Source organism: Gymnoscopelus braueri (genome assembly GCF_963280865.1).
Source record: "Gymnoscopelus braueri genome assembly, chromosome: 22".
NCBI lineage: Eukaryota > Metazoa > Chordata > Actinopteri > Myctophiformes > Myctophidae > Gymnoscopelus > Gymnoscopelus braueri.
In genome coordinates, this window is record NC_137624.1 from 3,106,642 (window position 1) to 3,126,958 (window position 20,317).

The window sequence follows — 20,317 nt, forward strand, 5'->3', positions numbered from 1 at the left end:
GGACCCCTGGGGGTCCCCGGAACCCACTTAGAGAACCAATGGTATAACAGACTAGTAGAGATGTTTGTTTGACGTTTTCTTTGTTATGATATTAACCCATTCAATCCGGGAACGCATCTGTGTCATTTTAGATTTCTTTGGCTATTCAAAAATAGCAGATATACAAGCTCAATACAATACAAATGATGCGCTATGAGCTTGTATATCTACTTCTTTTTATTTAATCGTGAAAATTTATGCAAATTATATACATTCTTTTAAAGCGAACATTTGTAACTCAAATCTTTGCTTCATGGGGGTCCCTGGAACAAAACATTTTGAGATGGGGGTCCGCGGCCAAATACATATCTAAAAATGTTTTCTAAACAGCATGTTGCTATAACAGTGGTGCTCCAACTTTTCAGGGACCCCCCCAGAAGCATCGATTTGAGATAAAAAAGATTTGCACACATTTTCACGATTTAAACAAAATAGCAGATCTACGAGCTCAAATTCATATTTTTGAATAGCCCAAAGTATAAAATATAGATAGTTACACAGATGTGTTCCCGGTCTTAACCCTTTAAGACAGGGAACACATCTGAGTCATTTTAAGATTTCTTTGGGCTAATAAAAAAAATCTCGTAGATCTGCTATTTTTTTTAATCGTGAAAATGTTTGCAAATCTTTGAATATGTATTTTATTTTTAAAGCAGACATTTGAAACTCAAATCTTTGCTTCTGGGGGTTCTACAAATGTCTTCTAAATCTTACAGTTTTTTGAAAAACGTAGGTTTCTATAATCAGTGATTCTCACTTTTTCATGTCAAGAACCCCCAAAAATTACATGTATTTGGCCGTGGTCCCCCATCTTAAAACATGTTGTAATAGGGACCCCCAGAAGAAAAGATTTGAGTTAAATTCGCTTAAAAAAAATATATACATATATTCAAAGATTTGCAAACATTTTCCCGATTTTTCAAAAATAGCAGATCTACGAAGCAAAAGAAATCTAAAATGACACAGATGCGTTGCCGGATTGAATGGAGTTCGTGGGTTAAATAGACGACACCCATAGCCCAAACCTTGGATGCAGGTCCATGTAGAACTGTCCAATCTCCTCTCCTGACGCCGTGTCCACCACAGAGTACGCGCTGACGCTGTCGTGCCACGCGGGGGCGTGCTTGACCTTGGCGAAGGTCAGGCCCAGCAGGTCCTGGTAGATGTCCAGCAGACCCTCCGTCACCAGGTCCAGGGGGAAATACTCGATGAGTTTGTCCTTGTCTACCGAGAACTTACACTGTTCTACCTGAGAGAGAGAGAGAGAGAGAGAGATATACTCCTGGTCAAATATTACAAGTCAAAGTACAAGTGAAAGTCGCTCTGTCAAATTTGTACTTGAGTTAACGTACTGGAGTGCTTGCTTTAAAAAAAATATTTAAAATACATGCTTTTAAAAATACTCAAAAGTTCAAATTACCAAGTACGGAACATATCAATGATGGTGAACATAGCCGATCTACGAGCTCACAACACGCCGTGATGTGACACGCCGCAAGCTTGTAGATCTGCTATTTTCACTTTACACTATATCTTAACTTTGACTGCCAGAGTATTTTCATAATGTACTCACCCAGTGCCAAGCGATTTTCGAGCGATTTTCGTGTTTTTAGTAGTTTTAAAGTTGTCATAAAAGTTTAGATCCATATTTATCGATCGATTCACTGTGTGTTTCCGGAGCAGGAGTCTCTGACTATTGCTCCGGATGCAAAACATTGCACCCGGAGCTAATGTCCCCTTCGCTACAGGCCGTTGGAAACACGTGTCTCCTCGGAAAAATTGACCAAAAAAAAAGAACAGAGATACAGGCGAAAGAAAAAAAACTACAAACATGGAGTCGACGGGAACGGAATGACGCTATATCCATTATTTCCGTATCCGCTTGTGCAACAGTTTTACTGCTCCCTTCGGATACAAGATTAGACCGTGATCTTCTCTAAAATAACAATAATTACAAACGCGTGTCTAACGGCGTGTCGACGGCCAAGAGGACAAACTAGCAATTGACTCGATAACGCGTCGACGGCAGTCAAAGAGTTAAAGGCGGGCTTAAAGTGGTTAATTTGTGAAGTACTTTCTCCCTTCCTAGAAATGTAGTGGAGTCAAAATTATGTGTCTTTGAAATGTAGAGTGAATGTCATAACTATCCAAAAACACAAATCGTCTCTTTCGGATGGATGTCCAAAACGTTTTCAGGATTCAAATTCAAAAATAGCAATAGTAGCAGATCTACAAGCCCCCCACCATGATAAGCCCTTGGAATTGTAGGAGTTGAGGGATGAAATTTTGTTTGACTCGGTTCCACAGATAAATATTGAGAAAATAGCCTTGCATATCGGCTATAATAATAATTAAAAAAAATAAAAATAAAATCCTCTTTCTTATATTATTTAACAATTTGGCCAATGTCTGAACACTTTTGATTGTATAATTTGCTGATTACTTTTGAGGCAGTAATGGCCTTTTTCTTTTCTTTCTTTTTTTAGGTATTAAAAATGTCTTAAAAGTCATTTTAAAGGGGAATACCACTCATTTTCAACATTGAACCATGTCATAATATACCTTAGAGCTGTTGTGTGGAAATAACTGTCGCCTAGAACTGGAGTATTGATTGTTGGGGTCATGTGATCAGTGGCATACGGAAGGTGTACTCTTTAGAGGTGCCCTCTAGGCTGCCTCATTCACTAGAATGGGGAATCTCACTTCCAGCTGAAGCAGTGCGACTTGTAGTAGTTTATAATGGCATATGGTTATATATCACTTTCTTGACTTTATATATCTTAACTCATTCACTGCCACTGACGTAAAAAACAATGACGTTAATTGAAGATTTCCGTTTCCGCCTGCCGCCGCTCTAAACCTTCCGCTAAATCGCCATTATCTCGGCTTTGTCTTTCTCTGCCGTGGAACGCTGTTTAGAAACGCTGTTTAGAAACTGCTACTACTGCAAAATGGAATGTCGCAGATTGAAAATTTCTTCTCTGGGCCACTCACACAACTACCCCTGTCTACAAACAGTTGAACACGCGATCATAAGGGATTTAGCGAGGTCTGTGGCGAGGTGAAAAAGTAAGTGTGTTTTCCGTTCACATGGCGAAACATGGTGTTTTTACGCTGGGCTGGTGGACGGAGACTCCGCCCCGATCGGAATGTCTGTTGTCTGAGCGACGTGCACGTATCGCCGGTGTGTTTATAAACGATTGGACTTGCGATCATAATGAAGAAAAGTTTATAAATTTATAAAGTTATAAAAAACACTAAATCGCTGGCAGTGGGCAAACACAGCCAGAAATAAGTCTGGCAGGGAATTATATTCAAGTCACACTGTTTCAGCTGAATGCAGCAGCCTAGAGGGCGGGCCAAAGAGTACACCTTCCATATGTCACTGATCACATGACCCCAACAATCAATTCTCCAGTTCTAGGCAACATAGAAGGGGGGGGGGGACTTTTTTCTTTAAAAAAAAAACAATCACGTGGAGAGTAGACCCCCCTGGGGGTCCCGACCCACAGGTTGAGAACCACTACGTCTACTCAGAGAGCTTGCAAGTCTCCACCTGGTTCATATAGTAGGGCAGGTCCCAGGCGTGGATCTGTCCGTCAAACTGCAGTCCTTTCATCAAGCTCTCTCTCTTCTTCAGAGAGAGGATGTACTTCCTCTCCTTCTCTCCCACCGGCTTCAGCTTCTCATAGAATGTATCTGTAAAAATATGGGTAAATAAAAGTATTATAAATATGGTTTAATACAAATATTAATAGTAAATAATATTATAGTGTCTCATAGAATGTATCTGTAAAATATGGGTTTAGTAAAATGATTATGTTTTGTTTGTTTGTCAAACCACACAAAAGAGGGGGGAGGCAGCCTCTGCTTTTGATATCCCCAGTGAATTTGAAAGGACACATTATAGTCTTTTTGTAAGTCACACGAGACGAGTCCATGTGTGGCTTGGAATTACGTGGACAACCACACATTTGTATTGCAATAAATACAACTATACAGAAGTTATTAATTAGTTTTATTTTATTTACTATATCAGTACTTTGTGCGCGCACGTGTTAGGGGTTTCACAGAATAATCGAATATTAGACTTTTCGAATATCAAAACCACTATTCGACACCGTACATTAAAATTGAATATTGGCTGATATTATTAAAATGTTTATATATACATATACATATATATATATATACATATATATATATATATACATATATATATATATACACATATATATATATATGTATATATATATATATATATATATATATATATATATATATATATATATATATATATATATATATATATATATATATATATATATATATATATATATATATATATATATATATATATATAAGCAGTGACAATATATCTACGGCAGATATGCAGCTGTGGGCTCTAGTGTTTGTTGGGTAGTTCTCCTAATCCATTCATGGTTGATGTCAGATTGTCAAATAATTTCATACTGTGTATGTGATGTTGTGTCACTCAATGCAGGTGGGGCGCTAAAACGACAGCACTCATGCCAGCAAGATTAAACGGCAGAAAAAAGCACAACTCTTGCAACACTGCATTTTAATGATTAATGCAGAGAATTGCTCGTTTGTATTTGATTAAAAAAAAGAAAGATATTTCACCCACGAATATTCGTCTATTCAAATCCTTTTTTGGTATTCGTGTGTGTGTGTGTGTGTGTGTGTGTGTGTGTGTGTGTGTGTGTGTGTGTGTGTGTGTGTGTGTGTGTGTGTGTGTGTGTGTGTGTGTGTGTGTGTGTGTGTGAGAGTGGAGAGTGGAGTGGATGACATACCTAGAAAGACCCCCACGTTGGTGTCATTCTTGGCCATGTTCATCTGCAGCACATAATTGGCATGGCTGCTGAAACCCAGTAGGCTGGAGAGCTTCGCCCGCAGCTCGATAAGCTGTTCAAGGATCCCTGTGTTCACCTGTGCAACACAACAAGATGTTATAACACACTCTCACCCCTCTGCCGTCCCAAGTATGGAGTCGGACCTGTCATTAGAGTAGATGTTTTTCTACATTTTTCTGAATTTCTTCTAAACCAAGGGTCTTCAACGTTTTTCCTTGGCTGAGAGAGAGAGAGAGAGAGACGAAGCAGGGACCCCCACCAGTGTTGCCAGATTTTGCAAGAGAAATAAGCGTCCAGGTCTATGAAAACAAGCCCAAAAGAAGCGACTATAGGCCACATGAAGCCTTTAAAAACCGATATGCATCGGCTATTTGAAAATAGCTAATCTACAAGCTCACAACGCAACGTGTTGTGAGCTTGTAGATCTGCTATTTTCAAAAACATATTGAAAAAAAAGTGAAAACTTTTGAAACATTTTAACAACACAAATCTGGTACGGGGGACCCTGGCACAAAATAATTTCAGAAGGCGATACGCGGACAGTTACATATTCATTTGGGGGTCCTGACATGAAAATGTTTGAGAGCCACTGGTTTATATAACATTTTGGAAACAAGCCCAAATAAGCAACTACACTTTAGAAACAAGCCCCAAAAAAACACAACCCGCAACTAATCGATATTAACAAGCGACTTTACAGAAAACACAAGCCTAAAGTCGATTATAATAAGCGGACATGGCAACACTGACCCCAACTACATATTGTATGAAACTGTATGCTGCAGTTTGATGGCTTCATACATTTGTTTGACAGCACTATCATCAGTGTTGTGTACATTTCATGTTTTTGGTTTGTTTGTGTTTGTTTGTTTACAAGTCTTTTTTGTATTTGATTTGGTGGATTTGGAGGCCTCCCTGTAGCAACTCTGAAGACCCCTGTTGAAGAGACCTGTCCAGAAATGTTCAAAGGTTTCCTGAAATGTTCAAGAATATCAAATCTACTGTAAAAGCTCATAACATCATAGATTGTCTATTTTTAAAAAGGGCTCAAGTGTTTAACACAAACCTTTCCTACAATACATATATATATATATATATATATAGCACATTGATTCTCAGAGTGGGGTACAGGGACCCCCAGGGGTCCTTGGGGGGGTTCCAGGGGGTTCCCAGAAAAAGTAGTTAATATAGCGTCACAATCATTTTTATCCACTTTAACCATGGCGAATCAAAAATAGCAGATATACAAGCTCATAGCGCGTTACTTTGTGAGCTTGTAGATCTGCAATTTTTTGAAAGATCGTGAAAATGTGTCCAAATCTTTGAATACATATATTTTAGCTGCTGGGGGTCCCTGTAACAAAATATTTTGAGATGGGGGTCCGCGGCCAAATACATACGTTTGTGGGGGTCCTTGACATGAAAAAGGTTTGAGAACCACTGATATAGCAACATAGGTTTTTCAGAAAACTCTTAGGATTGTTGCACCAACAGCTGCATTGTCCAGTATCATTCTTGCATTTCTGTCAGGACAACTCATAAATGGATAAAGACAAAGGATAAGATATTTGTATTGAATATAAAATGAGCAATATTATTTATTATGGTGTGGCGATGAATTGGATCTGCTTTTAGGTACTCTGATAAAACGCATCTCCCAACCATAGGGACTCCGAAACCCCCGTACATAAACAGCAGATCCAAAACAACAGGTGGTAGCTGGGGTGGTGGAGGCTAAGACAGGTGGTAGCTGGGGTGGTGGAGGGTGAGTCAGGTGGTAGCTGGGGTGGTGGAGGGTAACTCAGGTGGTAGCTGGGGTGGTGGAGGGTGAGTCAGGTGGTAGCTGGGGTGGTGGAGGGTGAGCAGCAATTTTAGCAAGACAGCAGTGACAGCAGTGACAGCAGCAGCAACAGCATGAGCGTAGCAAAAGCAAGCAGGATGAAAAGTGCAAACTTCCAGCTTAAAGGTTTCATGACATTCAGTTTTACAACACAATTAAAAGTATTTATCATGGTCCTTCAAACGTGTACTAAAAGTTTTAACAGAAAAATCCACCCCAGTAGGGGTTCACGAAACGATACGATACGATATTGGGCTAACAACTTCGATACGATATCGATACGATACGCACTTTTTTATTATTAAAATATATATAAAGCAAATAATATATATAAAAAAGCAAATGCAAACAAATAATTCTGTTTTTGCATTATTCAGACATGCAAACTTGTAGCTTTTCAGCTACAATAGCCGTTTTGAATCCAAATAGGGCAATAGTGTGACACCTGACCCAAAAAACAACAACATGTTGTCACCCTTTTCACCTCGGGCTGTTTGCATGCCTGATTATTATTATTGTAAAAAAAAAAATCAAAACAATATTTTTTTCCCCCAAAACGATACATATCGTCACGAAAACGTATCGCGATATATCGCGGGACGATATATCGGCACACCCCTACACTCCAGTGATCCATGGCAGGATGTTTTTCTCTCAGATTTCTAAAGCCTTTTCAACTGCAATTAAATGAAAAAAGAAATCTTTGTCGCTGTTGAGGGATTTTGACTGTCAATCATCGCCTCCCCCCCCCCCCCCCCCCCCAAAGGAATGGATAGGGGAGGGGAGTGGTAGAGAGGAGAGGGGATGGGATTAATGGACTGTGACATCAAAGTCCAGGGGCCAATCACAGATTACTTTTCAGCCTAATTATTCAGAAAACTCCAGACCACAGAAAATCCACTGAATGTTTAAAGTTCCGTTTTTTTGGGGTCTAAAAAAAACAAACAAAAAAAAAACAGGAAAAAAAAAAAAAGTGAAAATGAATGTCATATAACCTTTAAATAGAGCGGTCTGAAATGAGTGTGAGTGGATGTGTGGATGTGAACGTGGAGTTGAGGCGGTCCAATGGTCGGCCGCCAACAACTGCACTGAGTTCCCTGGCAGAACTTGCTCTGCACATGACTGTGCCAAGCGCAACGCTCATTTCATGAAGGCGCTGAAACCTTCAGCCTCTTGGCTTCACAATCCTCACTGTGTTGCAATAAATCTATGATCTTACAATAAATCATATCCACATTTGTTGTTAGAATTATATTTCTACCTCTTGACAGCGGCTGTGGAAGGCCTTCTCCATCTTTCTCCTGGTCTCCGGGACGTGACACCTCTTCATTAAGGGGAAGTAGTGAGGATATTCTAGTGTGACTTTGTAACAGCCATCCTCCGTTTTCTCCAGTCCGTTCAGATAGCTGTCTGCTAGACCACCTTTATAGAGAAGAAGCACCAATTTACCAGTGACGGAAGAAGTACTCACATGTTTTACTTGAGTAAAAGTATCGACACGCAATGTAGATTTACTCTGTAACAAGTAAAAGTCCTGTATTAAACATGTACTTGAGTAAAAGTACAAAAGCATTGGCATCAAAATATACTTAAAGTACCAAAAGTAAAAGTACTCAATGTGCAGAATGTCCCATTTCACAAGTTCAAAATGTATACAAATCTTTCGAAAATAGCAGATCTACAAGCTCACAATTCAAATAGCCGAAATATAAATATGTGGTTAATGTATGTTTTGAAATAATAATCAAAATCTACAAAATAACTAGTAGCTAAAGTTTTCATATAATTGTAGTGGAGTAAAATACATGTACACCACTGCAATTTACAACTCAAAGATGTTATCAAATGAGAAAAATGCCATGCAGACCAAACGATAAATGTAATACATCAGCTCACCTAATTCATATTCAGAAAACACAAGGTAGGTATTCTCCTCATTTAGATTCTTGTTAAACTCAATGGCCAGTTCACTTAAACGTTTGGAGGTCCTTTCTATTTGCTTGGAACAAACAAATCGGAGAATGTTACTTAAGCTGCACTATGTAACTTTCAACTTCTACCCCAGATTTGACGCCGGTTTCCTGCGCAAGTGCTGACATTTTTACCATTGAGCTAATATCCCCTGCTTGCTCAGGGGAAATTTAAATCTTGACTATCAGGTCAAAATTGGTGTCAAATTGTGTGTCTAGGTGAGACATGACCTTTGACACAATCTAAATGTCTCAACGGAAGAGCAGGGAGACAAAATACAACCACCCCAATTGTATAAGTTATATTGTATTAACATACTCTACCATACAGATTGGACAAAATTCCATTTTATTAATTAAAAAGTGACATAGTGCAGCTTTAACAAACAACTTGCAAACATTTAGAATTTTCACCAAAAAAACAACATTTTGTCCTTTGAGCATGACATAAGACTACATTACCTCTTGTATATCCTTCGACAAATGCAGTCCATTACGTTTTCCTAACGTAATAATTCTGTCTGAAAATCTCCTTTCTTCACGTGTGAGGACGTCCTGGTACTTTTGCTGAAAAGAATGTAATAAAATAAAAAATAGAAATGCAAAATCATACAATTGCAAATGTACAAACGCAGCTGAATCCATTTGGCATAATGCTGTACAGTTATAAAACAGCAATAACCAATCAATCAATTAATACAATAATCAATCCCTATTTTGGGCATGGCATTATATGAAAAGGAAAGGAAAGAAAGAAATCCTAACATTTTCAAATGATAGCAGATCTAAAAGCTCACAATGTGTCGCAAAGTGATGCGTTGTAGATTGGTCTTTTTCAAAGATTTAGCATGACACCGCTTTGCAACAATGTATAAATAGGGCTTAAATGGTTTATCGATTCATTGGAATATATATATTTTTAAATGTAAAAAAAACATGCTTCTCGGTTGTTCGATTAATTAAAAAAAGTTATCGATAGAATAATTGCTAGTGAAATAGTTGGTTCCTTCCTTTTCTTTATGTAAAGCGACTTTGGGTACTTAATAATAATAATAATTATTATTATTATTACATGTGTGTGTACACTCATAAATCTCTGTCAGATGTGATTTACGGTGACACGGATGCCTCAGGTGTAAACTTACAGCTTTTCTGCTATTAGGGAGTTAATGAGATCAAATGTCTCTCCTAAGCTAAATGTGAACCCACAGTGTCAAATGATAGCCGTTCACACACTGTGTATGCTTTATATAGCAGCACACGGCCTACAGTAGGACCTACTGTATGCTTCAAACCAGTGCTTCTCAAACCTTTTTCTAGATCAGGGACGACTAGGGAATCTCAAAAGCGTTCACGGCCAACACATCTGATTTCTTTCTATTTATTTAAAGGGATAGTTCACCCCCAAAATGACTTTTTTTCCTATGGATTAAGTAACCCCATGGAGACTTCAATTCATGGATATTTTCCTGTTTTTTATTTGATGACCGGCAGCGGTTCCGGTAGGAGACACAAAGAGTCTCCTTTGTGTCTCCTACCAGAACTGCTGCCTACCGGTCCGCCGGTCATCAAATTATTGGCTTAGGAATGCGACAAAAACAAAAAAATATCCATGAGTTGAAGTCTCCATGGGGTGACTAATCGGGGTGAATTGTCCCTTCAAGAGCTGGAGAGACATGAAGACCCCTGTTACTGAACAGACACTCTATAGCAATCTATGAGAATATAGAGCTTTAACCAAAATATATCACTTACCCTACCTTTAAGGGTGTGTAATTGATAGAAAATAAGTAACTTTTGGGTGAACTACTCCTTTAACAACCTGAGTGAACAGCACTAATCATACCACTGAAAAACGTGCCTGTGTGGGATGTTATGAGCTGAGAACCTAAGATGGTATCATTTGTACTGGTATACCTGTAACGCTATAACTCTGTTGAAGATGTCTTCTCTCATACCGAGCTCCACGTCAAACTCGGAGAGTTTCTTGTCAGCCTCGGTGCTCGCAGAGCGGACCTCCTTACAAGGAGACACGTACTGGGGGAAGTCCAGCACATGCCGCGACGCTGGGGGGTACAATTCATCACTTCAATGACAGATTACCATAAATAACTGCTTCTCAGACTTTTTCATGTCAAGGACCCCCGAAATGATATGTGCTTGGCTGCGGACCCCCATCATCTCAAAAATAGTTTGTGCCAGGGGGACATTCAGAAGCAAATATTTGAGTTACAAATGTTTGCTTAAAAATATATATATTCAAAGATTTGCACACATTTGCAAAAATAGCAATATACAAGCTCATAGCCATAGCGCTTGTATATCTGCTATTTTTGAATAGCAAAAAAAATGTAAAATGACACATTTCGCGGCCCTCACATCTAGGCCTGATCCGAGGTTGGTCCAGACAGCACTGGCCTAGTCACTCTGCACACAAGTCATACGAAGTCCGGCCCCTCTGGCCTCTCCTCTCCTCCCTCCCCGCTTTGCTTTGCTTTGCGGCCCTAACCTCCCAACCTCCCAACCTCGGTCATGTGATAAAGAGGTCAGACTTCCTATATCTGGTTGCTATGGCAACCTGCCAGATCAGGCTGAGGGTCTGATAGGCAAATCAGAGAATAAATCAAGCCGAGAGTCTGATCACTGATCGAGGTGGGGTAAGATGCCTAAATCATAGCCATCGCTCTGATCATCAGTCTGTGGCGGGTCTTGGAGGCATGTGGAGTTATCCTGTGCGGACGAATTATAGTAGTATATTATAGTAGTGTGTATATATATATATATATATATATATATATATATATATATATATATATATATATATATATAGATATGATATGATATGATATGATATGATATGATATGATATGATAAGATATAAGATATAAGATATAAGATAATATAATATATATTCAAAGATTTGCACAGATTTTCAAAAATGTTCAAAAATAGCAGATATACAAGCTCCTAGCACGGCACGAAGTGACGCGCTATGAGCTTGCCAGCCAGCCAGCCAGCCAGTCAGTCAGTCAGTCAGTCAGTCAGTCAGTCAGTCAGTCAGTCAGTCAGTCAGTCAGTCATTCATTCATTCAGTCATTATATTAGGTGACACTTACAGCAGTATTCCATCTTGGCGAGAGCTAATGCTTTCAGGGTGTTCTCCACAGACACCTTGTCTATGTTCAGAGAGCCGATGTCGTCGTAGAGCTTCTTGATCCTCCTGACCAGGGTGTCTGTCTTACTCCTGATGTCCTGGGGGGTCAGGTCCCATCTCAGAGGGTTCCCGTTGGACTGGGAGGAGCTGCTGGTTCTGGCGGGAACCAGAGCCTCACTCTGCAGGGTCATCCTCAGGCAGGGTGCAGACACTCTACACAGTACACACACACATCAACACACGTTTGACCAACGGTTCTCAAACTTTTTTCATGTCAAGGACCCCCAAAATGATACGTATTTGGCTGCGGACCCCCATGTCAAAATATTTTTGTTCCAGGGACCCCCACAGAAGCAAATATTTGAGTCACAAATGTTCGCTTTAAGAAATACCATATTCAAAGATTTTCACGATTTTTTTTTTTTTGCAGATCTACAAGCTCATAGCGCGGCACTCGGTGTCACGCTATGAGGTTGTAGATCTGCTATTTTTTTATAGCCAAAGTATAAAAGGTTGAAGTGGTTAAAATTATTGTGATGCTATATTAACACATTTGGCTGGGGACCCCCTAGAACCCCCCCAAGGACCCCTGGGGGTCCCCGGACCTCACTTTGAGAACCAACACGTTGGACAACAATTAGGTTTCTTTCAGTTCAAATCAAAGGGTTGTATCTGTATCAATATTGCTGTTAAAGGTAGGGTAAGTGATTTGCTTTGGTTAAAATACGTGTTAAATAGCTCTATATTCTGAGAGTAATCATTGCTATAGAGTGTTTGTTCAGTGACATGAGCTCTTTAGTAAACAGACAAGGCATTTTCAGGTCGCGATACCAATTTTATCCAATCAGGGTAGAGAACTCAGACAGGATATAGATTAAACAAGTGCATTTGGAAGTGATGACACAAAGAAGTGCAATACAAAAATGGAGCTGATAAATGGTCTCCTGTCTCGCTGAAATTTTGCAAACCAACTGAAAATGCATTTTCTGTCTATCATAGAGCTGGAGAGACAGGGAGACCCCTGTGACTGAACAAACACACTACAGCAATCAACGATTACTACCAGAAAATAGTACTTTAACCTGTTGGTACACAACGTTTTGTTTTAACCAAAAAATATCACTTAAGTTTGAAAGACTGTTAAAACTTGCGTCTAGGGTTTCCTGGGTTCCTTCACACGCTTGTACATTGGCGTTTAGTGCAGTACTTCCAAAACGTTTTAGCTCAAGACCGAAAAGAGACATTTTATGTCTCCCAGTCCCTGGCACCCAAACTAGTGAAAATAGCTCTTAGATCTGCTATTGTCACTACTCCTAATGTTGCATCATTTTTATAATGGAATCTATTCATTTCATTTGACAAATGTTTGACAATTTTTATTCACAAAATGTTTAATTTCTTCTTAAAAAAATATTTTATATTAAAATTGCAGGGAACAAAGAAAAAAATAAGGTTTACTCGCGACCCATAAAAGTTAGTCTGCAACTTTTATGGGTCGCAGTGTTTGGGAAACAATAAAATCCCTGGGTCTATAAACATTTTATTGTCAAGAATCAGGAATCAAGAAGGTTGTATTTGTCAATACTCATACAAGAAGCCAAATGCAATGTTGTGCGGTCCACAAAGTATGTGCCAACAACAACAATGACAACAGTAGGAGTTGATGGACTGCCACAAACAATGCATCCAAGCCCAGTCAAAACAACATGACCAGCATGCCGAACAAAAAAAGACCAGACATGGCCATCTAATCCTTTTTCCCTGACAGGCTTCTTTGCGATCCAAAGTAGGCAAGTGTTTCCCAAACACTGGGGCGGGACCCATGTTTGGGTTGCGGGACCCATTTTATCGTTATTTTTTTCTTCATTTAATACAAATTGTTTTCAATTATTTTTACAAAACATCTAAATGTTTCAGGGAAAAAAAGTGATTTTCTTTTTTTTTTTGAATTTCATACATGTTCACAAAGAAATCAAAGAAATTCCATACATTTTCTATACTTTTAACAAGTAATGAAAATTGCAGATCTACAAGCACTAGTTTGGGTCCCGGGTCTCGAGCTAAAAAAAGTGTGTCTACTTGTGTAGACAGGGTTACACAACTATACAAGTGTGTGGTGGTCACACATGGGTTAAGCCTGTGTGCTATGACATGCCGACAGACAGACAGACAGACAGACAGACAGACAGACAGACAGACAGACAGACAGACAGACAGACAGACAGACAGACAGACAGACAGACAGACAGACAGACAGACAGACAGACAGACAGACAGACAGACAGACAGACAGACAGGCACACAGACAGGCACACAGACAGGCAGACAGACATAGACAGACATGGCGAGAGGAATGGAATGTCCACGCCACTTCAAAGGCAAAGGACAAAGGTCGAGGAAGAAACCGTGTCCGTGTCAGAAGTGTAATGTTTAATTTATATTTACGCACGGTCGCACGACGCAGCGTAAATCACACTTAACAAGAAAGAAGAGCAATGCCTCCATGGCACGTCATGTGACTCTGAGGGAGATTGCTATAGTTTTATTACATTTTTTAGAAATCTTTACAGCATTTCGTTGCTGTAAAGATTGACGGGCAGAAACCTCTTATCTCCATACTTTTTGAGTTTTTTCGTGAATTAACACCCTTCTTGATCAGACTACAGAGTCACACAAAAGCATCAAAAGTAGCAGATATACGCTCAAAAACGTTTGAGCTTGTAGAACTGCTACTTTTGCTATTTTTTTTTTTGAATCCTGAAAGGTAACAGCATTGGACATATGAGGTTTCCATCCGACAGTAAAAAGTTAAAGCTCTGTATTGAGATAGTAATCATTGCTATGGTATAGACTCTAGAGTGTTGGTGACACTTTATAGCGATGATTACTATCATAACATAGAGCTATTTAACACTTTTAACAAGGTCAGCACAAAGGTCAGCACAAAGGTCAGCACAGTTTGCACCTTTAGTACTTCATTAGTTTATTAGTGGCATTTTATTTGGACATTATTGGACTAATGAGATTCTCATTAGCCTTTTAATAATGGGCAGATGTTAAATAAATGAGTAAAGAAGTATAGCCAAAGCAATGCCAAGCAATCTATTAACTCAGATCTGGTAGTCTATAGTTTGTTGACTATGACAACAAATGTTTCACTGACTAAATACAAACGAAATAAAAACTAAGCTATGCTGACTAAAACTATGACTAAATATATTGACAATTTTGTCAACAAATAAAAACTAGACTGTTAGGGAGGGACTAGTGGAGAAGAGATCCAGTAGCACTAAGACAAGTCATTTTATGATTGGTTGCGCACGGGTGTCGTGCTCCGAGTTGTGAGCTTGTAGATCTTCTATTTTTGGCACACAGCTAAGTATAAATCAGGATACGATGCTATCACAGCCCGCCGAAACAAGTTTTAGTCGACTAAATCAACCGTAGATTTAGTCGACTAAACTCTGATGACATTTAGTCAACTAAAACTAGACTGAAAAAAACCCAAAAACATTTCAGATTACAACAATATGACTACAGCAGTAGTACAGCTAAATAATAATTGCTGTCAAAATGAACACAGGTCCAGGTGGTCTACTATTTAGTTGTGTACATTTACTTTAAGTTATGAGCCTGCTCCGTGGTGGTGTGTGTGTCTAATGTCTGGTTCATGTTGACATCACCCCCCTAAGAAGCAATAAATTCCTGAAGGTCAGGCAGGCTGGGAACGTCAACCATGCGTGTTTTACATTGTTTCTAAATGTTAAAATGCACAACTTTTACCACCATGTGCGGCTTCTCAGTTTGTTATGGAAACTTTACACAAGTTAAGAAACATGTGGTATAAGGCATTAAATCGTAAAAAAAAATATATATATATATATATATATATATATATATATATATATATATATATATATATATATATATATATATACACACACACAACATAAACTAAAAGTAATTAATTAACGGATATGCAGTGGCGGACAAGGTAAAATGTTTTTATAAAAAAAGAAAAAGCAGATCTACACGCTCACCACGTGTCACACGTGTCACACATTGTGAGATCAGTGTGAGCTTGTAGATCAGCTCTTTTCACTATACTTGAAGCAGGGCTTAAGTGGTTCATTCATTACATATTTTTTTGTAAGGTCGGGTCCCTAAGTGGAGTCAAAAGTACAATATTTCTATTTGAAACGTAGCAGAGTGAAAGTTGTGTGCTTGCAAAAAACAAACGCTCCAAAGTATTACTTAAGAACAGCATACTCAAGTAAAGGTTACTGTCCACCACTGCAATTGTATGAATGTAGTTAAAGCTTTCATAGGCTTGGTGAAGCCACATGTTATACAGTATCATCAGAATTGTACCTGACATTTATTTAAAATCCTCACTTAATTCATCATTCTGGAACTTCAAGATATGCTTTGACACTCTCAGAGTTGTAGAGTCTTATTACTGTGTAATAAGCCACTTATTACATATATTGTAAGTTATTACATATATTGTAATAATAACTAGCAACAGCATACACACCTGCGAAGCGCTCTGCACACTGTAACCATTCTCAGCGGTGGAAACATGCCACAAAATTCATGCGTTTTTTTTTATGCGTACAGCAGAAATAATCCTCTTCTTGATGGATGTCCCCTTGATACAATGTCACTGACACTGCCCCCCCCCCAAACCGTAACAAAACAGTAGGCTACTCTCTGTCACAAATCAGTAGGCTATACCCCCTCTTAACTGTCACAAAACAGTAGGCTACTCTCTGTCACAAATCAGTAGGCTATACCCCCTCTTAACTGTCACAAAACAGTAGGCTACTCTCTCTTAACCGTCACAAAACAGTAGGCTACTCTCTGTCACAAAACAGTAGACTACTCTCTCTTAACCGTCACAAAACAGTAGGCTACTCTCTGTCACAAAACAGTAGGCTACTCTCTGTCACAAAACAGTAGGCTACTCTCTCTTAACTGTCACAAAACAGTAGGCTACTCTCTCTAAACTGTTACAAAACAGTAGGCTACTCTCTCTTAACTGTTACAAAACAGTAGGCTACTCTGTCACAAATTAGTAGGCTACTCCCTGTCACAAAACAGTAGGCTATAACTGTCAACTCTCTGTCACAAATCAGTAGGCTACTCTCTCTTAACTGTCACAAATTAGTAGACTACTCTCTGTCACAAAACAGTAGGCTACTCTCCCTTAACTGTCACAAATCAGTAGGCTACTCCCTCTTAACTGTCACAAATCAGTAGGCTACTCTCTCTTAACTGTCACAAATTAGTAGACTACTCTCTGTCACAAAACAGTAGGCTACTCTCCCTTAACTGTCACAAATCAGTAGGCTACTCCCTCTTAACTGTCACAAATCAGTAGGCTACTCCCTCTTAACTGTCACAAATCAGTAGGCTACTCCCTCTTAACTGTCACAAATCAGTAGGCTACTCTCTCTTAACTGTCACAAATCAGTAGGCTACTCTCTCTTAACTGTCACAAAACAGTGGGCTACTCTCTGTCACAAAACAGTAGGCTACCCTCTCTTAACTGTCACAAAACAGTGGGCTACTCTCTGTCACAAAACAGTAGGCTACTCTCTCTTAACTGTCACAAATCAGTAGGCTACTCCCTCTTAACTGTCACAAATCAGTAGGCTACTCCCTCTTAACTGTCACAAATCAGTAGGCTACTCTCTCTTAACTGTCACAAATCAGTAGGCTACTCTCTCTTAACTGTCACAAAACAGTGGGCTACTCTCTGTCACAAAACAGTAGGCTACCCTCTCTTAACTGTCACAAAACAGTGGGCTACTCTCTGTCACAAAACAGTAGGCTACCCTCTCTTAACTGTCACAAAACAGTGGGCTACTCTCTGTCACAAAACAGTAGGCTACTCTCTCTTAACTGTCACAAATTAGTAGGCTACTCTCTGTCACAAAACAGTAGGCACACTGTACCCCCTCTTCTTCAGGATACAACATATCTGTCCCAAAACGGCACCCCTCCCTCTTCTTGTGGATACAAATGACTGTCTGTCTCCAAAACGGTCCCCAAGCTGTCCCGTCTCGATTCAATGTAGCCTCGCATGTGTGCACTTGCCTACCCTCGCTACAGTCAGTGTATCCTGTGTCTGTCTGTCTGTCTGTCCCCAAGCTGCCCCCTCTCTCGCTCGACTGCGGTAACGTGAGCCGTCGCTACTCCTGGTATAGTGTGATCTTCCGGCCCGGATTTCGTTGCGCATTAAGTAGTGCAATTACGGTAAGATCTGCTCAGTGGCCCCAGTGATAAAGAAGAGAGAGAGAGAGAGAGAGAGAGAGAGAGAGAGAGAGAGAGAGAGAGAGAGGAGAGAGAGAGAGGAGAGTGAGAGAGAGAGAGAGAGAGAGAGAGAGAGAGAGAGAGAGAGAGAGAGAGAGTTCCGTCACGCTCTGATCTCGCCGCTGTAGTTCCAAACATCGGAACTTCCTCATTTGAGATAGACATTGCATTTCCGCATTCCATTCTTACGATGGGGGTCTATCATAGAGTTAAAAATAAGGGGTCTATATGATGGTGACGTAACTCTCTCTTCAACGGGTCTGAGTGGCCCGCGGTGGCTTTGACGAAAGTCCTGAAAGATACATAACGTATCTTATTCAATCTTTCTTTTTAAACAATAACAATAACAATAATGATAATAATAATAATAATTATTATTATTATTATTATTTATATAATTAACAGCACCTTTCAAGTTTTGTATTTTTTTTTGTATTAGCTCAGTGACATAATTTGGATTGTAGTTATGTGTGTGTGTGTGTGTGTGTGTGTGTGTGTGTGTGTGTGTGTGTGTGTGTGTGTGTGTGTGTGTGTGTGTGTGTGTGTGTGTGTGTGTGTGTGTTTAAGGGGGCGGGTTTTAGAAGTTAGGGGCTCCAAGCAAAGCTCAGGGTCGGGGCCCCCCCCACTGCGCGAAAAAATGTTTGGTGAGAAACATAATTTTTTTAATGTATTAATTTATCATTGTTACTGCCCTCAAAACAATTAAGTCGGGTGTCTGCACGATTTCACACTGTAATGTAATTTCATGAGATTATAAATAAAGAATATATATATATATATATATATATATATATATATATATATATATATATATATATATATATATATAATATATATATATATATATATATATATATATATATATATATATATTATATAGGCCTATATATAATTTATATATATATATATATATATTTATTTTTCTGGGGCAGGAAGGCTTCCCCTGCCTCGGGCTCCAGGCAAGTGCCTAGTCTGCCTAGTGCAAATATCCGCCCCTGTGTGGAATAGAATGGCAGACATATTTAAACCACATTTATCAGTAGCCTAATGGTAACCAGGGCAACGTACCGTGGTTCCACAAAGATGACACCATTTGTTTATACATTAATGGCTATGGCACTTATCAATCAGTTGTTGTTATGGTGGTAACCCAAAGTTCGTGATGACCTGTTGCTGTAAACATTTGCTACTGATAGAGTTATTTTTGTGGACAATATTGATTATACAAATTAATGTAATGGTGTCATTGGCCTATAATTCAGTCATGTTAAATGTGCTTCTCTAGTCTCCTATTCTCTCTCTCTCTGTGTGCAAGGCCATGTTGCTGGCTCCTTTCTAACATAACATGATAACATCCTCTCCTTTTCAGTCTGACACTAACTTTGCTTTGCTCTGATGGGTCCAGCCTGGTATGTTAACCATAACACTAGGAGGTTAATCTCGGATTGTTTTAGGAACATTTAGGTCACACCAACTTGGGACACAGAACATGAACTTGAGTCGAAATAAGCTTGGAGGAAAGTGGTTGCCACGGAAACGAACCAAGATGGCCACCACTGACGACGACATATCATCATCACTCTCATCCAGTTCACCTTCGCCCGGAAACTCATCTATGTCACATCCTAATGTCATTCATTGTTTATGTTACCAAACTGATAACGGGCGTTGTTAAAACCCATGTACTTTTCTTGCTCTCGGATTTGAGAGGTCGACAGATGATGCGTGCCACCTGTTGATACTGTAAACCTTCCCATACTCTCTCATGTCTGAATGGAAAATACAATATTTCATTACACCCAATGGCTGCCTGTCTCCGTCTGCATTTCCTTGAAAGCCTTTCTGAAAGTTAGCGGTACTTTATATGGGTGATAAGGAAAAACTGCTCTATCAGCTACCTTATCTAACATTCAGGTGGCAAATTAGTTCAGACAATGGCTCCCAGAGAGGAGATAAAACTAAGTTCAAGGCTTGGGGAGCAAAGACAAGACACCTCTTATGTCAATCATTGAACATGATTGAGTTAAATGGTAAAATGGTAAATGGTGCATTTATATAGCGCTTTTATCCAAAGCGCTTTTGCTCAAGGACACTTCGATCGAACTGGGAACCTTACAGTTTC

At 39.3% G+C, this 20,317-nt stretch overlaps 1 protein-coding gene across 3 annotated transcripts in view; it reads right to left on the minus strand.

The window, feature by feature from the left end:
* The window catches only part of nln (neurolysin (metallopeptidase M3 family)), a 60,677-nt gene extending 44,071 nt beyond the window's left edge, over positions 1–16,606 (minus strand). For 2 of the 3 annotated variants that reach the window (XM_080418572.1, XM_080418571.1), the window contains exons 1-9: positions 16,415–16,550; positions 11,840–12,090; positions 10,641–10,789; positions 9,186–9,290; positions 8,650–8,752; positions 8,015–8,175; positions 4,854–4,989; positions 3,596–3,738; positions 1,065–1,288 (exon numbers count right to left, since the gene is read on the minus strand). In XM_080418572.1, coding sequence (XP_080274698.1) covers positions 1,065–1,288; positions 3,596–3,738; positions 4,854–4,989; positions 8,015–8,175; positions 8,650–8,752; positions 9,186–9,290; positions 10,641–10,789; positions 11,840–12,090; positions 16,415–16,461 — 1,319 coding nt within the window. In that variant the 5' untranslated portion in view covers positions 16,462–16,550. Of the gene's footprint in view, positions 1–1,064; positions 1,289–3,595; positions 3,739–4,853; positions 4,990–8,014; positions 8,176–8,649; positions 8,753–9,185; positions 9,291–10,640; positions 10,790–11,839; positions 12,091–16,414 lie in introns of all 3 variants that reach the window. The other variant, XM_080418573.1, reaches the window with a different exon arrangement.
* Between the last annotated feature and the right edge of the window lie 3,711 nt (positions 16,607–20,317).